Below are 23,586 nucleotides of genomic sequence, written 5' to 3' on the forward strand. Positions count from 1 at the left end.
GAAGAGCCCGGGAGGGGTGGAGTCAGGCCTCCCCGCCCCGCGCAGGCCCCGCCCACGACTCCGGCACCGCTCCCCCCCGCCCCCCAGCCCCTGAAGTCCGCGTCCGGAGTCCCGCACCGGGGGGGCGGATCTTCGCCAACATGGTAGCGCCCGGATTTGTGTTTGGGCTGGTGCTGCCTTTAATCCTGCCGGCCGACACGAGTGCAGGTGAGGCGGCCCGGCTCGGCCCGACCCCTGCCCGTCCGCCTGCGCGGGCTCCGAGATGCCGCGTCCTCTGCAGGACCCGCGAACCGCGACCCTGGAGCCGGCCTCGGGACCCAGGCCTAGGCCGCAGTGACTGCGGTCGGTCCGCTTTCTCCATACCCTTGCACGGTCCTGATGACCGGTGTGGCGCAGAGGGACATGTGGACGTATCTTAAGGGGGAGGCCCAAAGGTCCCAGACCGAGGCCCTCGGGGTCTTTGAATAACCGCAGGGGAAGGCGAAGGGGGGTGGTGAAGCTCGTTAGATAATATTTGGAAACAGGTGACTGAGTCATCCCCAACGTTTCCCTGCTGCCCCCTCAGTAGTACCCTTGGGGAGGGTTTGCTTCAAGCCTGGTTCCTTGGGGGAATTATATTTGACTAGTTTAAGTGGTGATTAGGATTAGGAAATACAACCCCCTCACTAGCTCAGAATATTTAAGGCTTAGCCTTGATTTCTGGCGCAGGTTACGGATTTCGGTGGTGGGATAATGGCACGGCATCGGGGAGGAGGGCGACTCACTTTGACCACTGTCCAGGGCGGATCCTGTCATTTGACTACTCCAGGCTGGACACCGAGCCACAACCATGGAGAACCAGAGGGTGGACTCCGCCCGCTAATGTCAAGTACAGTGATAATGCTGGACCCCTTGTTTCCCTCAAACCATTCAAACAGTGGACCCCACAGATCCCTGCTAAGATACGAAAGTTGAAGTGAGGATGGGGACAGGGTGCAGAGAAATGACTCTTGCTCCACCTGCGAACCCAGAAGTACCCAGACTGAGACCGCCTGCAGCCCATCAGTAGTGTCTCGGGCTTTAACAGAAGTGTAGACCAGCACTGCTCTGCATAGCACTTTCTGACTCTCATTCCCACTCCGTGACCTTTGAGTCCAGCCTAGGAGAGGAGAGTAAGACTATTTTCAAATTAGTTTTTCTTTTAAAGGCTGTTAACTTTAATGCCAATACGGTATTCTGTCTTCACCTTTGGGTCTTACCGTTCCATTACTTTGATTTACAATGACCGTATTTTTCATTAATGCTTTAAATTTTCTTTACTTATTTGGTTGCATATCCAGGCATCTTTCTTTCCAGTCGTTCCCCCTGTGCCCATGTTGACTGTGTAAAATAGTTGAAATGTATAAAAATATATGAGCAATGAAACAAAAAAATTGAATACCCATGGGTGTTGCACCCAACTTAATAACTAGGTCATTGCATTTTATTGAGACTCTCTGGGTGTTCCTCTCCAATGCATCCACCAGAGGTAACGTAAACACTGTTCTAATTTTGTCAGTCTAATTTTAATGACTACTTTTAATGTCCCCAGAATGCTAATTCCTGTTGTCTACTCCAACACCCAAATGAAGGAAAAAAAAAAAATTCAAATGCTAAGTGTCTTGTATTTGACAAAAGGAATGACCAGCCCCGCCTCCTTTCCTAGTCTCCTATTTTGTCCATTGCTCAATTCCTTGGTAATGTTCCACTGTCTACTCTTATCGGCTTGGAATGTGAGCTTTATAAGGGCAGGGAATAGGATTTTTTTTTTTTTTAATTTACCACCAGTATCTAACTGCAGCAGAGTGGAAATTGCAGTAACTTTGGAATCCAAGGTGGCTTGGTTTCTAGGCCTGTCCTAAACCACTGTGTGGTTTCAGGTTGGTCAAAGGGGTTGATGATGTGCAGTGCACTTAGCACTGTGCCTGCCACAAGTAAGCTCCCCAGTATAAACGTAAGCTCCCTGCTGCTAGTGGGATTTTTGTCTGTTTTCTTTTTCTTCCTGTTGTGTTTTCAGTGCTTAAAGTGGTGCCTGGCACACAGGAGGCATCAATAAATATTTGTCAAATTAATTAATTAATACTCACGCTATTAACTGCAATTACCTAAGCTACCTGGGTGTCAGTCTGGTGATCAGTAAGTAACATGATTGTGCGTTGGGGTGTGAAAGATCCTTTCTACCTCTAAAATTCTTTAACGCAGGGTGCTTGGGTGGCTCAGTCATTAAGCATCTGCTTTTGGCTCCGGTCATGATCCCAGGGTCGTGGGATCGAGTCCCACATCAGGCTCCCCGCCCCGCTGGAGGCCCGCTTTTCCCTCTCCCTCTCCGCCTGCTTGTGTTCCCCCTCTCGCTGTGTCTCCCTCTGTCAAATAAATAAATAAATAAAATCTTAAAAAAAAATAAATAAAATTCTTTAACGCAGAATAGAGCCAGGCACAAGGAGGTCCAGTAAATGCGTGTTGGCGAAAACAGACGGACTCGGAAAGATGTGTCCCCTGTCTGGAAGACAATGGCTGTACTCAGAGAGCCCATCGGTTTGCACAGGCTCATGTGGGAGCTGACAGCTGGTTTCCTTCATTCTGTTCCCCCCTCCCCTCACCCTCTCTCTGCTTAGCTCTTAGCCCTTTGGTTTCCAGTTTTTGTTCCATATGAAGTACCTACCCAAGACTAGGCCCTCCCACACATGTGCCTCTCCCCTTCCCTCCAGCTTGCTGCCAACCTGCTTATGCAATTGTGGGGTGGGAGAGTCTCTTCGCGGAGCATTTTGCCTGTGGTAGCTGTGCCTCTCCAGCCCATTATCCAGCCTTCTGGATGATCTTTGGTTGTTATGTCAGTTATATGATGGGACTAAAAGCTCATGAGAGAGAGGGAGAGCAGAGCATGTTTAGTGACTGGGCTGTTATTCGAAACACAGGACAAATAGGCCACCGGGTCTGTGTGGGATAGACCCCATTAACTGTGCTGTCCTGTTAAGCGTAGCCTAAGGGGCCATCCTTATTTGTAGCTTCCAGGGAGGAAAATGTCAACCTTCTTAGTTCTCATTCTCCTTCCTGCCCATCATTTTTGCTTAAAGCCCTTAAAAAAACCCATAACTTTGTTAATTATTTTCTTCTAGGGATTTTAGTCTGTTTTGCTCAGACAAATTGGGACATAACTTAAGTTTTTTTTTTTTTCCCTTGTTAAGTTTTGATGAGGAACTCACTGAGATAATTTGGATAGATGCTTGTTATTAATAAAATACTTCAATATAGGCTGCATGTTAAAAATAGGAATGATCTCGTTAAAGTGAGTTCTTATTCAGTCTTGTTAGTGACTCTAGAATAGAATCTGCAGTTTCAAGTGCTCTCCCTCTTGTTCTTTTTATATAATTTAGCTTGCGAGATGGGTAAAATTGAGACAGAAGACCTTTGTTCTGACATTTTGACCTTCTATTTCCCACTGACCTTATTCTTACCTCTTAATTTATCTGTACTTACCTTAGGAGGAAGCGGACATTGCAGATATTCATAAATGCTTATTTAGAATTTTCAGTGGGTTGTCCAGAAAAAAAAAAAAAAGAAACCACAATAAGGGGAATTCTTCGTGGGAAATCGACACTAGTAGGATGGAAAAGGGGAGATAAAGAGTGAGGGGAAAGATTAGGGAAGGCTGTGTTGGAGGGAGACAGGTTTCTTTATTCCCAGCAACAAGGAGTGGGCGTGGTAATAGAAAGTAGGGGAAGGAAGTGGTTTATTTTTCTCATAAATACCATCTGTGGGGTGTATAAGAGGAGCATGTTAGCAATTTGGGGGGAGAAAGTGAAGCAGCAGAGCCAAGCCCCAGGGCAAAGGCAGGTCAGGTGCTCTGAGGGGGAGGAGGCTGGTGGCACATGGGTTGCCCTAGGCTCTTTGAGTTTTCCTTTTATTGGTCACCTTGTACTATACTGCCTGTTGTTGGCAACCGTTCTTGTTAGGTCGCTAATTGGGAGGAATAAGATCTGGGTTTAGAAGAATGAAAAGGGCTGGATATAGTCAACTTGTCCTGTATAAAGACTTTCTGTTCCTTGCTGTTTGAGCAGGTTCAGTTGGTGATGACGCTTTTCTAAGGGTTTGTTACATTTTTTAGATGTCGCCTTTCGCTTCGCCTCATACATCAGTAATTACATGGTGCTGCAGAAGGAGCCTGCCGGGGCAGTGATTTGGGGCTATGGCACATCTGGAGCCACGGTGACAGTGACTCTGTGGCAAGGTCAGGAAACCATCATGAAGAAAGTGACGAGTGTGAAAGGTAAGGAGGCTGGTCCTCTGTTCAGCTTTTGTCCTCTTCTGCCACCTGCTGGATAATCTGGAAATGAATGCTTAGGCTCCAGCTCCGGTTATCGCAGCCATCCATTATCCACCATCCCCTAAGAGCTCAAGTATTTACCATGTGTAGAGCCCTGGGGATACAAAGGAAATCAAGACAAAGTCAAAGCCCCTGCCATCCAGGGTCTCATGGAGTAATGGGAATAGACACCAAGTCATAAACTGCAGCGTGATGAATACTATGGTGAAGGTGTATATAGGGTGTCATGGGATTCAGAAGAGAAACGTCTGACTCAGACTGGATGGTAAGAGATGGTTCCTGCAGAAACTACTGTTTGAACTGAATCATATATGAAGGAGAGGCGGTATGGAGGAGGGCTGAAGAGCTTAGGCTCTGGATTCACTGTCTGGCTTCAGGTTCTGACTCTGTCACATTATCACCATATAACCTCAGGCATGTTATTTAATGTCTCTGCATCACAATTTCCTTATTTTTAAAGTGGGGATAATAATGATATTCAAGGGTGCTGCGGTGACTCAGTCAGTGAAGTGGCTGCCTTCGGCTCAGGTCATGATCCCAGGGTCCTGGGATCGAGTCCCATAGCGGGAATCCCTGCTCAGCAGGGAGTCTGTTTCTCCCTCTCACTCTTCTTCTGTGCTCTCTGTCTCAAATACATAAATAAGATATTTAAAAAAATGATATTTAGAATTATTGCGGAGATTAAATGAATTAACACATGTAAAGTACTTAGAACAGTGCCAAGTGCATAGGAAGTACTGAATAAATGTTAGCTGCCACTATATTGTTATATTTAGTCAGTCAAATATTTATTGAGTCCCCGTGTGCCAGATACTGTGCTAGGTAGTGGTGATACAATGATTAGCGAGATAGATGTGGTCTTCTTCTTCTTCTTCTTTTAAAAGATTTTATTTATTTATTTGGCAGAGAGAGACACAGCAAGAGAGAGAACACAAGCAGAGGCAGAGGGAGAAGCAGGCTTCCTGCTGAGCGGGGAGCCTGATGTGGGGCTCCATCCCAGGACCCTGGGATCATGACTTGAGATGAAGGCAGACGTTTAATGACTGAGCCACCCAGGCACCCCTAGATGTGGTCTTCTAAGGAAGCTTACAGATTAGGAGAGGAGAGAGAAAAATAATAAGCAATGACAGGTAAGTGCGTTAGGTGCCACAGTCTAGAATTGCAGTGTGCTCTGGGAGCGCCTAGAGGAGATAATTCACTTAGCCTGAGGTTTATCTTGAAAGGTGAGTAGGGCAAACCAGGTAGGAGAATAGCCTGGACGAAAGCATGGAGGTGTGAGTGAGCACGGGTCCTTGGCGAGATGGCAAGCAGGCTGGTTTGCTTGAACACTGGGGTGTGTGACTGTTGGCAGATGATGGGGGAGAAGGTTGGAAATGTAGGAAGGCTTGTCTGTCACTGCTAAGGATTATATATTCTGGTTTGGATTTTTAGATTTTAAGCAGCAAAATAACTCAGTTGGATTTGTATTTTAGAAAGATGACTCTGGCAGCACCGTGGAAAATGGATTGGAGATCAGTAAGAGTAGAGGTGGTGAGAACTGGTAGGCAGTTATGAGATTCTGGCAATAGACCGTGAAGGCCTGACCCAAGGTGGTGGCTGCGAGGATGTTCAAGGAGAACCAGAAGCTTCCATGAGCAGACAAGTCCTACAAAGGATTCTCTGTCTAGAAGAGATAAAGCTGTGTAAGATAGCGTGGGAGGAGCATAGCTGGAAATTACTGGAGGCAGGAAGTTACAGTCAGGGCTGGGTCAAGTGGAGACTGGATCAGATCTTGGTTCGAAGTAGCAATATAGCTATGGAGTATTCAAGGTGAGAGGCAGGTGGGTAAGGAGGGTACTTTGGGGAGCAGTGGGGTGAAGGTGGGAGTTGGTGGTTTGAGCTGTGAGTTGAATGTATGGATGACTGGGAAGCTTATGGAAATTCTTTTGGCCCTTGAAAACAAAGATCGCCGAATCAGTTCTTGTCAATATCCAATTCAGAGTGATCCAGATCCTGGTGCAGTCTCTTTGTAATTAATTTCCATTCAACGAACATTTTTAACTATTTTATTTTTATTTTTATTTTTTAAAAGATTTTGTTTATTTATTTGACAGACAGAGATCACAAGTAGGCAGAGAGGCAGGCAGAGAGAGGAGGAAGCAGGCCCCCTGCTGATCAGCGAGCCAGATGAGGGGCTCGATCCCAGGACCCCGGGATCATGACCCGAGCTGAAGGCAGAGGCTTTAACCCACTGAGCCACCCAGGCACCCCGAACATTTTTAACTATTATGTTCCAGCCGTAGATGCAAGGCGAGTGCTTCTAGTTCTTGGATTTTAAAACTTCTTGAAGTAAGAATGTTATTGGGTGAGACTAAGAGTTAAAAGGGAAGCTTAAGCTGATTGAGCAGTTGTTCTCTGTTAGATTTAAATGCTACTGGTGACCTATAGGATAAACTGAAAAGGAATTCGAGAGATGAGCAGTGCTTTCTTTTTGTGTTGTGTCCATCTCAGAAATTAGCAGCACAGAGTATTTATTGAGCATAATCTCAGTAAATGATGTCGATTTAGAAATCCAAAGAACCTCTGTAGTTTAAATATAATAAATAGGATTTCCTTGGTGCCAATAATTAACATACCAATAAATATTTAGAAGACAGAGGCTACATAGTACTATAATGGTAGATACAGAAGATATATATATTTATATGTATTTACGTATATACATATGTATGTGTGTACATATATACATGTATATATGCATATACTTTATATATATTTATTAGGCTCTCCACATTTGCTTGGTGCAAAAGAAAGGTATTTATTTAATATAGATCTGTAAACCTATTTATAGGGGCATCTTGATCTTTGCCCAAATATATAGCATTTCAGATTTTTAAAAATGTTCTTATGCATTATTTTAAGTCTTTTCTCCCCTCATGGCTATTGTAAGACCAATATTTGGAATGGCCAGAGATGGGACACGAGGATAGGTAGTGACAACAAGGCGTGGCTGGGTGGGCGGTGATTAATTAGGGGGTGAGCCTTTCTTTTCCTTCATGGTGATAGTGAACTTGCTCACTTGTCTTGAGTTCAATCCTATAACTATCAATCGAAGGCTTATTGTGTATAAAACACTGAAACCCTAGAAAATATGAAGAAGAATACAAATTGTGCCCATCCTGCAGGAACGCACTCTCTCATGCTTTCCTTTCACATTCGGTACTTTAGGTTTAAGTAATGTTTCTGTTGCTTTACTGCAGAGTGATGTGTCATTTAAAGTTAAAATATCCAGCAGCAGCCTAAGGGAACCGAGTGATTCATGGACTATTGACGGTAATTTCACAGGAAAAGGGGGGATGTTATTGGTAGCAGTGGGGGTAGATCTCTTTATTAGGCTGTCCACGTTTGCTAGGTAAGGAAGAAAGGTATGCATTGTATGTAGATCCATGAACTACCAATAGGGGCGTCTCGCTCTGTTCTGCACAAGAAGCAAAACAGATAAAGTGTTATTTGGAGTAAAGGACATAGACATATAGGAAATTTTATAGGGCAGCAAAGAAAATGCTTCTCAAAGGAAACACTACAGGGTATATCAGAGGGTTGATTTCTATCTGAATTTTCATGAGGGCTCTGGGATTTTCAGCCAGACTACCTCAATTTGTCACTCTGTCTCTGTTAATATTTACCTTATTACCTATAATCAATCCCCTGGGTGCCCGCAACAAAATGGATTTAACAGCATGAAGGTTTTTGTCCAGCAGACTGACACTCAAGCTTTGGGAAAATTAAAAACTTGAGGGAATGATTGGGAATATGGGTCAGGTACGGGCCTATTCAGACCATCTTGTCAAATGATGCCTGATGATTCTTTCAGACACAAGGAATAAAATGAGGGGGGATAGCGTGTATCCTCTCACTCTGATGCATATGGGGGATGCATGGGGGGTGGTAACATGAGGGTGTGTCTGGATTTGTCATCACGACTGAGGTAAGCAGAGATATTTTCTGTAACTTAGAGAATTCCAAAAAGCTTAAACCCCTTAGAGAAGCAAAAACTCCCGGTTGCAGTGTTAGCATGCATACTCCTTTTCTATGCTACATAATAAATAAACTACCACAAACTTAGGTGCTTACGAGAACACATATTTATTATGACACAGTTTCTAGAAATCTGAAGCCTGGGCCATCACTCAGCTGGGTTCTCTGCTCAGGGTCTCACAAGACTGAAATCAAGTGTTGGCTGGGCTGTGTTCTCGTCTGGAAGGTTGACCAGGGAATGATCCCCCGCTCTTGTAGATTGCAGGCAGATTCATTTCCTTATGCCTACAGCATTTGTGGAAGCAATTCTGTGGCTCCAAGTCTCCGATCTTGAGACCTTCTTTATTTTTTTATTTTATTTTCTTTTAAAGATTTTGTTTTTTATTTAACAGACAGAGATCACAAGTAGGCAGAGAGGCAGGCAGAGAGAGAGGGGGAAGCAGGCTCCCTGCTGAGCAGAGAGCCCGATGCGGGGCTCGATCCCAGGACCCTGGGATCACGACCTGAGCTGAAGGCAGAGGCTTAACCCACTGAGCCACCCAGGTGCCCCAAGACCTTCTTTATTTTAAAGGGCTCCCTTATCAGGTCGGGGCCTACCCAAGAATTCTCCCTTTTCATTAACTTAAAGTCAGCTGATTAGGGACTTTAATTCCATTGGCAAAACTCCTTTATCTTTAACCAAATCATCACAAGAATGACATCTCCTCCCCCATTGCCATTTTCTGTTGGTTAGAAGCAAATCACAGATTCTGCCTGCATTTGCAGGGGAGGGGACTACATAAGGGTGTGACTTATGGGGAGGGTCACCGTGTCTGCCATAGCATGCTATCATTTAAACAACTTGCATAAACAGTTTTATTGCTAGAAAAATACTCAAGCTTTTTTTTTTTTCTTTTTGCATTCATATTTGGTGGTGGTGGAGATGAACTTTATACAGAATAAATGTAGGTTGTCAAGGGGCATTTTGGGCACTGAGATCTCCCAGTCACTTCCACAAATCACTGAACTGATTTGCGGCTGGTGAAGTGCCAGGGTTTCTGTGGGGGAAGAAGCAAATAAGGCTGCTTCTTCCAGCTCTAGGCTTTCCTTTTGGGAAGGGAACGGTCATGGATAATTTTCCTTTTTCTCTTGGCATCTGAGATTTGGCACAATAACCCGAAAACTAATTACCATCCTTTGTGAATAGCAAAAGGGAAGAAAGCATGAAAGCACTTTATGACTAATCATGTCTTTAGACAAATTCCTTTAATTTTTTTCCCTTTGATGATTTGTCCTTCTGATTTTTGAGGTGGGGGTTGGTCAGGGAGATGGAGAGAGAAAAAAAAGAAGAGAGTTCTTTACTTAAGCCCTTGGCCGGGTATATGGAGAAGTAGGAAGAGAAGAGGGACAGGAAGAAATAGGCCACCAGATACACTCACCATTGGACGCGGAAACACAAAGCCCTAATTGGTTTGCATGGCTTTCTTGGTGGTGTAACTCAGCGCTGGCGTTTACTGTCTGTGGGTTACCTGATGGCATGCCTGGCACACGGTAAGCACTCAAAGACACTCTATAATGAAGGAGGGACATGAATCTTCCCCCATGGGAGAAGAAAGAATGTGAGGAAGCAGAAATTTGAATGCAACAAAAATGAGAATGTACGGAAACCTGGGCCCGGATTGTTAAGTGAGGTGGTAAGATGGCAGGTGCTGAGGGCCCAGAAGAAGGAACCAGAGCAGCTGTTGCTCAGAAAGCCCATCAGGATCAGCGGAAAGCCAGCTGGAGGGGGTGAACTTCCAACTCTTGTTAGTCAGTGCCTCAGCTGTATTGTTTGGCTTCAACCTCATGGATGTGGTGGGTCAACACAGTTTCTAAAATCTCTCAGTGGATTTCGTCATCCTGTGGTGAGCTCCACTTTATCCAGCCGTTCTCTGTGGGAAACGGGGTGACTTTTGCCTTTGTCATTCTACCCTTGCCTTTAGTCTAAGAAGCAGCCTTCACAGGGGTTGCCCTCCTTTGTGTGTATTTAACCAGGGAGGGAATCCTTGTTGTTTTAGCCGAATTGTTTCTGAGTTAGTTTGACCCCTAGTCAGCTCTCTGCAGTGGGTCTGGTTTCTCCTGCGTTCCGGGCCAGGCGCCTTCATTTAAGCCTCATTATTGTGTCAGAGTTCATTTATTTATTTATTTTTTATCAAGTGGGAGGGGGAAACTGCTTGAAACTGAGAGAACTTGAGGAGCAGGGCGGAGGGAGTTCTCCAGGGTCTTTGAGGGAGCTGAGAGCTTTCCTTAGGAGAGCAGTGCTTGGGGATAAGCGCCAGGCCTGCATCCCTAGTCCTCTTCAGACTATTTAGGTTCTAGAAGGAGCTCATCCTCCTGCTGTCGTAGGCCGATGTTGCCATCTCTTGTCCAAACGTCTCCCCTTGCCCTTATTTGTCTTTTTGTTGCTGGGCAGCAAAACATTCCAGAGGGCCCGGTGAAGGCCGTTTTGTTCACCAGCCATACTATGTGACTGAAGCGAAGTGTAAACATCCAGTAAGCAACTGCGAGTAGAAATAGATTGTTTAGTAGTAGAAAGCTAAAAAAATCGTCCTGTCTAAGTTTTTTGACCTCCTCATCAGTAAATGAGTAACATTGGTGGCAGAAGGACAGAGCTTCGGGAAGATATGTCCGTGCAAGAAGCCTGGAAAGACCTTGGCAAGACTGTAGTTGGGACAGATTGGAGTGTCTGTCTGCTCAGAAGCGTGAGCCATATGGCACATATCACACCTGTGCGACACAATCTGCACTAGCTGCCCACTGTTTCCAAAACAGTGATTTTTCCGCTTTAGGTGAATTATACATTTAATATGTTACTGTCTGGCTATTGGTGGTGTAAAAACGATAGTGACCATTTGGACCTGGCTTTAATTGACCTCCAAGGGACGGGAGAAGCAATCTCAGTCAGTTTTACTTTTGAGAGGAACACGCGTGCACCCTTTTGCTGGTGCCTTGGGCCTTTTGGACACTTTCCCCAAGACTCTGAGCAATCCTGTATGGCCCGAGCTGTTACTCATCTCCCATCTCCTATCGTGGGTCTGGACCCCTCATGCTCCTGTGTAGCTTTTGCTGATTTGGAAGAACCTAGCACCATGTCTAGCACACAGTAGGCACCTGGATAGTGTTTTTTCATTATGATTATTTTTTTTTACAGGTTGCTGTGATGACTTCAGGCTGCTCCATTTCCAGTTCTTACCATTCTTTCCCTTTGAACTAACATTGATCCGATGGGCACAGATTAGAAACGATTTTGTATTCTTTGGCATTGTGCCAAGAATATTTATTTTAAAATGATCACTTCTCTATGTTCTTTCTTTTTCTCACTCACATTTCTTCAACTTTGTGCATGTTGTTTGGTTCCTCCGAGGCATAATTTTGCCATTTTGAAGATATTTTCCTTAAGTTTCTGAGTATGATGTTGGCAGTGGTGGTGGTATGAGTGGGTGAGAGGTAGGAAGGTGGTAGGGGGGTGGTTCTTAAGGAATATGCTATGAATTTCTGAAATAGGGTCTTGGATAGCTTTTTCATCTCCCTAATTGAGTCCGAAAACCTTGTGTCTGGTAAATAACTCTGAAAATAATTAATTGGGCACGTCTGAATAGCTTCTTCACAGAGATTCATTTGTATGCTCCTACCGTTTCTTTGTATGTCACTTTCTCTGCTCACCTGTGAGTCTGGAGAACCCAGACCCAACGGTAGTGTTAATCCTTGGACGCAACATGGGGAGTGGGGCGGGGAGTGATGACAAGGATGATACCATCAAGTAAGGGGAAAGTTCCAGATTGTAAATGATTTCTCTAACCTGTGTTCATATTTGATTATATAATACAGACTAGTTTGGGGCACTGTGTAAATCCATTAGATTATAATTCTATTAATATTGGCAGTTGGATGAGAGTTTCTATTTAATGTTTATTTTTTTAAATTAAACTCCCTGAATTTTAATCTCAGTATGTTTTTGTCTGTTCTCACTTAGGATTATAACCGGGTGATTTATTTTTCCTGTAAATGCTTCAGTTACAAGGAAGGAGGGACTGGTACAGATTAAGGATAGAAATGCCACTGCTTTTGTTATTTCTATTTGCTTGTGTGAAATTTGGCCAATCTTCCTATCTTTGAATTCAGTTCATCACAATGTCTGGGTTTAGCCGCAAATGAGTGTGACGCATGGCAGGACTGGGCTTTAATTTCATTTTAATTGATTGATTAATTCCTTGGAGCCTCTTAATGCTTTCAGGACACTCTAACAGCTGGATGGTGGTTCTGGATCCTATAAAGCCTGGGGGACCTTACGAGATGATGGCACAACAGACTTTTGGGAGAACGAACAGCACTCTGAGAGTTCATGATGTCCTGTTTGGAGATGTCTGGCTTTGCAGTGGGCAGAGTAACATGCAGATGACAGTTTCACAGGTAATTTTCAGAGGTTCAGTGTTAATAATGTTGATGATGAAGAAGAAGAAAAAAGAAGGAGGAAGGAGGAGGTAGAAACCTTCTTTTTCACCAGAGGCCAAAATCTGTTCTAAGTGTTTGGAATGTAATAATTTGATTTAATGACTTGATGAGGTGAATATCATTCATTTCCTAGATGGGGACACTGGCCAGGGAGGTTTAAATGACCTGCTTAAGGTCAGCAGTTATTAATAGAGCCAGGTGACTCCAGAGCCTTTCTTAATCACGCCTGGTGCACTGTAAGGGTGTGGGGCACTCTTTCCTCCCCTTCCTGAGCTAAAGGCAGAAGCTGGAGCATCTCATGGTCAGGCAGATTTCATATCAAATTGAAGACAAAGTAGATTACTCTTCTTCTTGATAGGTTTTAGAAGATGAGCTTCTGGAGAGAGCCTGGAAATCAAAACAATTAGATTTTGTTTTAAGCTATGCATCTAGTAGAATACACGTCTTTTGTTGTCATGGAGATTTAACAAATTGAGACCAAATGTTGGCTTTGCCTTTCATCAGTTGTATGACTTTCATCAGTTGTATCACTGTATTTCTGAGACTTTGTTTTCAAAATGTGCTTTTTAAAACAATCATTGTTAAAATGAATATAACATCATATTTATCATTTTAGCCATTGCCAAGTGTACAACTCTGGGGCATTCAATATATTCACGGTCCTGTGCGTACCTATCACCAGTATCTATACTCAAGATTTTTTCATCATCCCTGGTGTAAACTCTGTACCCATTAAACAAGAACTCCTCCTTTTCTCCCTCTTCCAGCCCCTGGTAACCTCTGTTCTGCTTTCTTTCTATGAATTTGCCTATTCCTGTACCTCAGTTTTCAGTGTATAAGTCTCTTACCTCCTTGGCTAGATTTATTCCCAAGTATTAAATTCATTCGTTCTTTTTTTTTTTTTTTTTAAAGACTTTATTTATTCATTTCACAAGGAAAGAGATCACAAGTAGGCAGAGAGGCAGGCAGAGAGAGAGAGGGGGAAGAAGGCTCCCTGCTGAGCAGAGAGCCCGATGCGGGGCTCGATCCTAGGACCCTGAGATCATGACCTGAGCTGAAGGCAGAGGCTTTAACCCACTGAGCCACCCAGGAGCCCCTCATTCGTTCTTTAGTTCATTCATTCATTCATTTTCTGCCTAGAAACCATCTTCCTTTCTTTTTCTTTTTTTTTAGATCCTGTTGTAAATGGAATCATGCAATCTTTGTCCTTCTGTGTCTCACTCATTTTACTAAGTATAATGTTTTCAAGGTCTATCCGTGTTGTAGCATATATTGAAATTTTGCCCTTTTTTATGACGCATTTTTTTTTATCCATTCTTCTGTTGGTGGATGCTTGGGGGTTTCTGTCTTTTGGCTGTTGTGAATGATGCTGCTAGGAACATCGCTTTACAGATATCTGTTCCAGTCCCTGCTTTCAGTTTTTTTGGATATGTACCTATGAGTGAAATTGCTGGATCATCTGTTAGTTCTATGTTTAACTTTTGAGGAACCACCAAACCATTTTTCCACAGTGCCTGTACTATTTTATGTTCCTACCAGGAATCTGCAAAGGTTTCAATTTCTTTAACACATGTTACTTTCTGGTTTTTTGTTAATTAAAAAAATTTTTTTTATTATAGCCATGCTAGTAGATATGATTGTGGTTTTGATTTGCTTTTCCCTAATGATTAATGATGTTGAGTGTTATTTCATGTACTTATTGGCCATTTATATATTTTCTTAGAGAACTAAGTTCTTTTTATTTATTTATTTATTTATTTATTTTTATTTATTTTTAAAAAAGTTTTATTATTTTTTGTTACATTATATTAGTCACCATACAGTACATCATTAGTTTTTGATGTAGTGTTCCATGATTCATTGTTTGCATATAACACCCAGTGTGCCATGCAATATGTACCTTCCTTAATCTTTGCCCATTTTTCAATTGGGGTGTTTGTTGTTGAGTTGTAGGAATTATTTATATATTCTAGATATTAATCTCTTTTCAGATATTTGATTTGCAAATAGTTTCCCACTCTGTAGGTTGTCATTTCACATTCTTGAGAGTATCCTTTGATACACAAAATTTCTTAATTTTGTTGAAGTCTAGTTCATTTATTAATGTTTTGTTGTCTGTGCTTTTGGTGTCATACTGATGAAATTGTTGCCAAATACAAAGGTTTTCCCCAGTGTTGTCCTTTAAGAATTCTATAGTTTTAGCTCTTTGATCCATTTTTTGGGGTCAGTTTTTATTGGGTGAAGGTATGAGGTGAAGGTCTAACTTCATTCTTTTGCAAGTGGATATCCGGTTCTCCCAGCATCATTTGTTGAAGACTAGCCTTTTGCTATCACACTCTTGGAATTCCAATTGACCATATATGTGTGTTTATTTCTGGGCTTCCTCTTTTATTCCATTGATCTATATGTCTCTGCTTATGCTCATACCATACTGTTTTAATTACTGTAGCTTTGTAGAAGGTTTCAAAGTTGGGAAGTATAAGTCTTCCAACTTTATTCTTCTTTTTCAAGATTGTTTTTTGCTAGTCATGGTCCCTTGCAATTCCGTATGAATATGAAGATATACTTTTCCATTTCTGCAAAAAAAGGCTACTGTAATTTTGATAGATACTGTGTTGAATCTATAGATTGCTTTGGGTAATACTGACATTTTAATGGGGTTAAGCCTTCTTGATATGAAGGGATGTTTTCCCATTAATTTACATCTTTATTTTTTTTCAGCAGTGTTTTACAGTTTTCAATGTACTCATTTCTTACCTCCTTTGCTAGCTTTATTCCTAAGTAATTATTTTTGATACTATTATAAATTAATTTTCTCATAAGACTGCTCGTTGCTGGTGTATAGAAACAAGTGAGTTTTTTTTTTTTTTAAGATTTTATTTATTTGACAGACAGAGATCACAAGTAGGCAGAGAGGCAGGCAGAGAGAGAGGAAGGGAAGCAGGCTCCCTGCTGAGCAGAGAGCCCAATGTGGGACTCGATCCCAGGACCCTGGGATCATGACCTGAGCTGAAGGCAGAGACTTAACCCACTGAGCCACCCAGGCGCCCAACAAGTGAGTTTTGCATGTTGGTCTTGTACCCTGAAACTTTGCTAAATTAGTTTATTAGTTCTGGTAGCTTCCTTGTGGATTTTTTTTTGAGGGGAGGTGGTTTCTAGTATAGGATCATATCATCTGTGGATAGAGATAGTTATACCTAATTGGATGCCTTTTATTTCTTTTTTCTTTTCTAATAGCTCTGGCTAGAACTTCTAGTGTGATTTTGAGTAATAGTGGTGAAAACAGACATCCTTGTCTTGTCCTGGTTTTGGGGAGAAAACTTTCACTCTTTCACCACTGAGTGTGATCTCACTTGTGGGTTTTTCATAAATGCCTTTTATCATGTTGAGGAAATTTATCTCTATTTCTAGTTGTCTGAAATTTTTTTTTTTAATCATGAAAGTATGTTGAATTTTGTTAAATGTCTGGGACTTAGTTTTCATGACTGTACTATAATAGTGATTATATCTGACCTAATTTACAAAGATTAAATTATTGTGTTTGTTTCTAAAAGGTCTTTATAAATTGAAAACTGCTGTCTAAAAATAAGATGTCACTGTGTTTTTAAACTTTTTATTATAAAACATTTCAAGCACATACAAAAGTTAAGAGACTTATACACACCTATATACCCATCACTTAGATTGACAGTTGTGAATATTTTGCCATATTTGGTTTATGTATTTGTGTGTGTGTGTGTGTGTGTGTGTGTGAACTATCTCAAGGTAAGCTGTAGACATCTTGATACTTCACTTGGAGGTCATATATGAAATTAATATATATTCATATGTCAAATTAATATGTTTAGATATGTTTTTTCTTTACACAGAAAGGAGAGATAATAGGCCAGTGATGATTATTTTTGCTCAGTTTTTTCATAGCCTAGGATTTCTTTTGTTGGCATCAATTCTTCTTTCTCTCTTTCAGTCATGGTCTTTGAAGAGTGACTGTTCTTAAATTTTGAGACCTCACATTTTTTCTCCTCCCTTATATAACTATATAGAGGCTTCACTGCTAGAATATTGGGTGGAAGAGCACTGGTAGGCTCCCAAGGAGGGATGAGGCACATAGAGTACATGGAGAATCAGGTGGGACAGAGCAAGGGAATTCTGATTTGCCAATATGTCAGTCAGTGATGAAATTCACTTTGAAGGTTCACGTCTTCGTTGCTCTTAGAAAATAGGGCCCCTCTGATTGAGTGAGGTCTCTTTTTTAAAAAATTTTTAATTTTTTTTAAAAGATTTTATTTATGTATTTGACAGACAGAGATCGCAAGCAGGCAGAGAGGCAGGCAGAGAAAGAGAGGAAGGGAAGCAGGCTCCCTGCTGAGCAGAGAGCCCAATGTGGGGCTCGATCCCAGGACCCTGGGATCATGACCTGAGCCGAAAGCAGAGGCTTAACCCACTGAGCCACCCAGGCGCCCCTAAGTGAGGTCTCTTAAGTAAAGCTGGATAGAAAGGACACTGGAAAAAGTTGCCAAGGGAAGCACGCCTCGTACTTTGGTATTCTAGCAAGACAGCAGTGGTAGCACAAAGCCTTGGTGCTCTATGTCTTTAGCACTCAGCTTCCTTTTTAAAATCTGCTCTACCTTCCAAATGAAACCCCAGAACTGTCTAGAATGAAGAGGTTGGATTTTGGGATAGAGTGTGATAGGTTTAGTGCTTTGGGCCTCCGAATTGTCATGGCTTCATTGGTTTGGTGGAAGCTATCTGACTTAAAAATAAAAGTAAGGGGGGGGCGCCTAGGTGGCTCAGTGGGTTAAAGCCTCTACCTTCAGCTGAGGTCATGATCCCAGGGTCCTAGGATCGAGCCCTCCATCAGGCTCTCTGCTCAGCGGGGAGCCTGCTTCCCCTCTCTCTCTGCGAGCCTCTCTACCTACTGGTGATCTCTGTCTGTCAAATAAATAAATAAAATCTTTAAAAAAAAATAAAAGTAAGGGAAACTGTTGTGGTTTCATTTCAATTGGAATCAGGGCTGAACGGTGTATTGCAAGTTCATAGATATATTGAAACTATATCCGCTTAAAGTATTGCTGAAAGAGGAGTAAAGATTTTTTTGTGTAGTATCAGAACTTAAGAAAAATTACTCTGACTTAAGTTCTTTGACACATTTGAAACTGGGATTGATTTTCTTTGCTTATCTGTATGTTCTTATTTTTCTATAATGGGCATGAAATAACTGATTTTTAAAAGAAAGCTGTAAGAATGGAAATTGATATTGACTTAACTAATCTCTTAAATATTTATCAAATGCACAGTTTACAATGAAGAGTCATATTATATAAACAGGAATCTTAGGAATTAATTCTTTAATTTGCATTATGGGTTGGCACAGATATGTTCTGCGTACTTTGATTTATTTCCTTTAATTGGCTAAGAACTTGAAAACATTATTGTCTTCCCAGGTCTTCCTAAAACTTAATTTCTTCTCAAGTTGATTTTTATTTTCCTGCCTTTCTCTCATTATCTACTTCTCCATTTTTGAGAAATACTTAAATTTGAGATTTAAAAAGCTCTATGATGACACTATGATCTCAGTTCATTTATCTTAAAAGAAAATTATAAAATTGAGTCCTTTCACATACTTTGATTTCTTGTTTTGCTTCTATTTCTTCTACCCCGATTGCTTTTTTTTTCTTTTTCATTTGTTAACCAATCACTAAATAGTGCATATCTACTTCATTTTTTATTAGTTTTGTAATTCAGAATCTAAATTCTTGCATTTATGTCTTTGTAACTGATACCTTGTTTACTCTTGCTTCCTGCCCTGCTTAAATATATGGATACCTTTGAGTTTAAATGTTTATTAAGGTGAACTTTAACGGGGTTCCCTTTCAGCACCAGTGAGTGGAAGCAAAATTGAAGTTTTATATCTTAAGAGAAAGCATGGTTTTGTATAGAAGTGGGATTGCTGCTAACTCCCTAAGGAAAACAGTACTTTACTTAATGTTTTAATTGTAGTTCCCTGTTTGCACAGAAAGGCATGGACCAGATGTATTTGTATCTATACAGTCAGGTTCCCAATAGCAGTCTATGCCAGGGGATCTCATCCCATTTTCTGTCAAGCTGAATGAGATTTTGATATTGTTAAGAGTGAACACATTCTCTCTGCCTAGAATTTACTCTTATGCATCTTCTGTATTAGACCAAGGCTGCAAGCTCTGGCATATAGGAAGATAGAAAAAAGATTCCCTCTAACACAGCCAAGAGTTAATTTAAAAAAAATTTTTTTTGTTTTAAATCATACACTTAGTTTGCAAGACAACATTTTAGGTGCTGACAGTATCCAAACCAAATTCTCCAGTCTCTTAACACTGTGTAAAACTTTATTTTTTTTGATCAAAAGAATGCTTTATATGACTCCTCCTTTATCCCTTTTTCTCCTTTTCGTCTAAAGACTCCCAACACGAACACACACACACACACACATATACACGTACACGCATGTACACACAGTGTCTATCTCTTCTTTTTGCTCCCCTCCACGTGACTTTTCCGAGGAGGTAAGATTTCTACTATAACCTACCACTCTTCACATTCAAATGAAGGGAATGGCAGATTGTATGCCCATCTTGTTGTTAGGGTAAAGTAGAATTTTAAGATTGAGTGTTATTTATAACACTGAGTGAGATGTGTATAAATGGAGAAAAGTCTAAATGTTCATCTGTCGCCTCCTAAGTCAGGGTAGGTCTTAAGACTTGGATATTTCTAGTTAGGCTCCGAAGAAGATGGCCACTGTTAGATAGGAAACCCAGTTTTCAATATCCTGACATTCCTACCTTACTTACGCATGGAGAAGTCAAAATCCAGAAGAAAAGGGTTGGTACCATATTACAAAAAAAGATTCATGGGAATGATGATGGCTGGCTTATTTATAGTTATTCCCTCAACTTTAAACCTGCTCTATTATACTGTGGTAGAAGCGACTATAACTTACAGAATCCAAACTTTTTTTAAGTAAAGTTCATCCTTGTCCCCTGTGTGTGTGCGCACACGCGCGCGCGCACACACACACACACATATATTCTTACACACGTGCCTTGCTTCCTCATGCAGACCCCATGCCAAGATTCTCTGAGGAAATAGATTCTTGACGTTTCTTCATTAATTCAAGAATGTGGCATAAAGGTTACAAAATGAACACTGGGGAGCAGCTGCTTTGATGGTGAACTGCGGGTCCCTTGAGAGCCAATGGTTTTCCCTCTCAGCCGAGGCAGCCTTAATGACTTCAAATACCTTGGTATTCATTTACATCCTCATTTAAATACTTGGTAGAAAAATAATTACACTGAGGTGTTTGATGAGATGAAATTTGATCTCAGCAGATGGAGGAAGGCTTCCCCTTTCATCAGCAGGGAAACCAAGTGTCATTTAAATGAAAATCTTCCTGAAATCTCTTTATTCCTAAATTTGCTGCCAATATCCCTGAGGAAATGCTTCCATCAAGAAGGCTTGGTGCTATCGGGAAAGGGTACCAATTTCAGAAGTAATTGCCATCAGGTAGAGCAAGAATTCCCCCCACCCCGCTGACCCCCATTTTTAACCCTTGCTGTGGCTTTCGAGTTTTGGCTTGAGATAGGACACCAATGTGGGTTTGAAAATGGAAATTTTCCCCAGCCGGGGGTTGGGGACCAGTACCGTGTGCTTCGTAATTTGGAGGGTGCCAGCCGCCCAACTCTGGTGGCCTTGCGCTGCTCGGCAGGGCTCGCGGCGGTCTACACGACAAGTAGCCGGTTCGCCCATACCGCCTCCCCGCGCTGGCATCTCCCTGCGAGGAGGCACTTGAGTTCCCAGTCAGTGCGGAAGCTAGTGTGGGTGGAGGGAAGGGAGGCAGTTTCATCCCCTGTTCCCATGGCAGCGACGTATGATCCTCCGCGCTGAGAGCGGAGCTGATTTCAAGGGAGGTGACTTTTTACAGGTACTTGCCGCTGAAAAATACTTTTCCTGCCAGAATAGATTGAGAGCACTCGAGCCTGTTTTCACTCTTTACTGTTTATTTTACAGTACGCTTGCCAGGCAGGACTCGGAACAAACAGGGCTGGATTTCCTATGGAATTTTCCCGCCACCATCTGTCATCTCTGTCCTGCTAGCGAGGAACACCCGTCACCCTGTCCGGCTAGAGCGACTGTCACCCAGCGGGCATTTCAGGCTGTGGCTCCCTGGGAGACCCCGAGAGACATTTCACTTGCAGCTGGCCCTCTTATTGGCCACAGCAGGCTCCGTGGCAAGTCAAAAGGCGATTCAAGGGGCAGCCTATTTCAATGAAGTGCCCTGTGGGGGCACCCTGGCTGCTGGCGGCAGTCTCTCTCACGCTGTGGGCTGGAGGGCCAGCTGTATTCTCCGTGGTGGGTGGGAGGGAGAGGGAGCCAGCTGCACACTCTGTGGCCAGCGGCCAATGGAAAGTCTCCCAGCCTCCTGTGCCTCTCGCTGTGGCGGTCCTGTCAGCTGGAGCTCTTGTTCCCGGAGGCCAACAACGAGGCCAATGATAACCGGGCTTCCTGATCCTCCTTTTAGCCCTTTGTTTTGGTAAAACCAGACTAGTCCAGGGGGATAGTCTCTGGCCAGAGAGAAGGCAAGAAAAACACACACGCACACACACACACACACAGATTACAAACCAAAACAATATATTTATAATATGTTCTTTGTAAATTAAATTGAAAAAACCTAACTAGAAAATCAGGATGGAAGGAAATAACACTTTTGTGGAAGCTCACAGAGGAATGACTAACAAAGAAGCTCCTTTGTAGAACGTGTTCTCATCCAGAAAATCTCCAAGCCATTCCCGTCATACTCTTGGCAACTAGGAAGGTTTTGTAAAGGGATTTGGGAAAAAGTGATATCTTTGGATGGACACTTTTCTTTGTCTGGTTCCTTGGGACTGCCCTTAGCATTCATGCCAAACACCACCTTTCTCAAACTGCTGTACCTCCTCCCATACTTTTCTTGGGCGATTTGCCATGATGAGATGAGAATATAAGCATTTGAAACGTTTCAGTATGTTGCAGTACTTTTACAGTCATTTCTCAGGTGTGTTCCTTTGAAAACACTTCTCTTAGGTGCTGTGGATTATGCAACTCTACCGCCTACCGGTCTTTTGGGCTCCATTTTGAAAAGAATTTAATGCTATGGTTTTATAGTATGAGATACCTTTTCTGAATAGAAGTATTTTATTCTTATTGTATATTTTTATATTATATAGTCTAATTGATAGTTGACCTTCAGCCTAAACCTCACCTAATTCAGACTTGCTCGTTGAGATCTCAAATTTCACTGTGTTCCTCTTTTCTTTGGGGACAAGATTCATCATGGTCTCTGTTCATCAAGGTGGCTCAAGGTGACTCAGACCAGCCCATCACTGGTTTTGGTTATTTATTTGATCAGTCTTGGTATATGAAGGTTTAGAAGGAGCTCTGAGGGTTGGCAGTGTTTACTAAGAGGTAGTGGGATAGATAGTGGGATACCCACCCAGTAGGTGGGTGTAAGAAATGACATTCCTGTTTCTTTTCTAGATATTCAATGCCACAAGAGAGCTGGCCAACACGGCGGCCTATCAGTCTGTCCGCATCTTCTCCGTGTCACTTACTCAGGCAGAGCAGGAGCTGGAGGACCTTGCTCAGGTTGACCTGCAGTGGGCTAAGCCCACCTCAGGTAAGGGATGCTGGAACATGTGCCGTCACCTACATAATGGGTCCGTGCCCTGGGTGGAATCTGTAATCCTGGGTTCGCTTCGGATCTATTTATTATGATTCAGCCATCCCTTTACTCATTTCTGTTGATTTTCCACCCAATTTCTGATGGTAGCCATTTCATGTTTCCTCCCAAGATTCCAGCAGTGACTCTCCCTCCTTGCTCTGAGCAGATGATGCTCCCTTGAGCTTCGCTGAACACACTGAGGCCCTTCAGCATGGGCTCTGCCAGCATCTCTCCCCACTGCCTCAACGTTCTTCTCCTTCTCTCTCCCTTCCTTTGTTTCTGTGTCTGAACGCAACGGGCTGGTGTCGTTTTAGGGCTGCCACTGATGCGGGCGCTCACCCCCTCCACAGCCTTCTTTTACCCTTCGAGCTCTGGTCTTCCACGCCCCTGTCCATTTAGCACAGAATCCTTATTTCCTGCCTGTTCTGTATCAGGCTTTGTGCTGGGCCTCAAGGATACAGCAGTGAGCAGGGCAGAAACAGGCCCTGCTCTCAGATTTAGCCTTTCTTTTATTCTGACAAAACAGAGGAAAACTGAACATGATAAACAGCCTTCTCATGATGCCTCACCTCTCTCCTTTGCTTTGTTAAGCTTTTCTAGAACATTTTTTTGTTCTCATTCTTTTGACTGCCTTTCCTTGTGTTCATTCTTTGTAATTTGGCTTCTGCTTCCACCTCAACAGTGGGCTCCCCTCAAGGCTACCACTGTTCTTCCAGTTATGCTCTCCGGACACCCTAGCATTTGACACTGCTGACCACTGCTTTTAGAAACTCCACATTCCAGGGGCGCCTGGGTGGCTCAGTTGACTGAACGTCCGACTCTTGATTTCGGCTCAGGTCATGATCTCAGGGTCCTGGGGTGGAGTCCTGTGTTGGCCTCCATGCTCACTGGGAAGTCTGCTTGGGATTCTCTTTCTCGATCTTCCCCTCCCCACCAAATAAATAAATGAATCTTTAAAAAAAAAAAAGAAAGAAAGAAACTGCACATTCTTCATTTGCATGATGTCTCTTCTTTCCTAGTT

At 42.6% G+C, this 23,586-nt stretch overlaps 1 protein-coding gene across 1 annotated transcript; it reads left to right on the top strand.

The window, feature by feature from the left end:
* Positions 1-140: 140 nt before the first annotated feature.
* Positions 141-22,520, top strand: LOC308338063 (sialate O-acetylesterase-like; the record flags this gene model as incomplete). The annotated part of the gene is made up of 4 exons (XM_080831629.1): positions 141-207; positions 4,124-4,285; positions 12,612-12,787; positions 22,382-22,520. Coding segments are annotated over 4 exons (544 nt in total), but the record flags the coding sequence as incomplete, so codon positions are not given.
* Positions 22,521-23,586: the final 1,066 nt, after the last annotated feature.

Source organism: Martes martes (assembly GCF_963455335.1).
Source record: "Martes martes genome assembly, contig: scaffold_397, whole genome shotgun sequence".
NCBI classification, from domain to species: Eukaryota; Metazoa; Chordata; class Mammalia; order Carnivora; family Mustelidae; genus Martes; species Martes martes.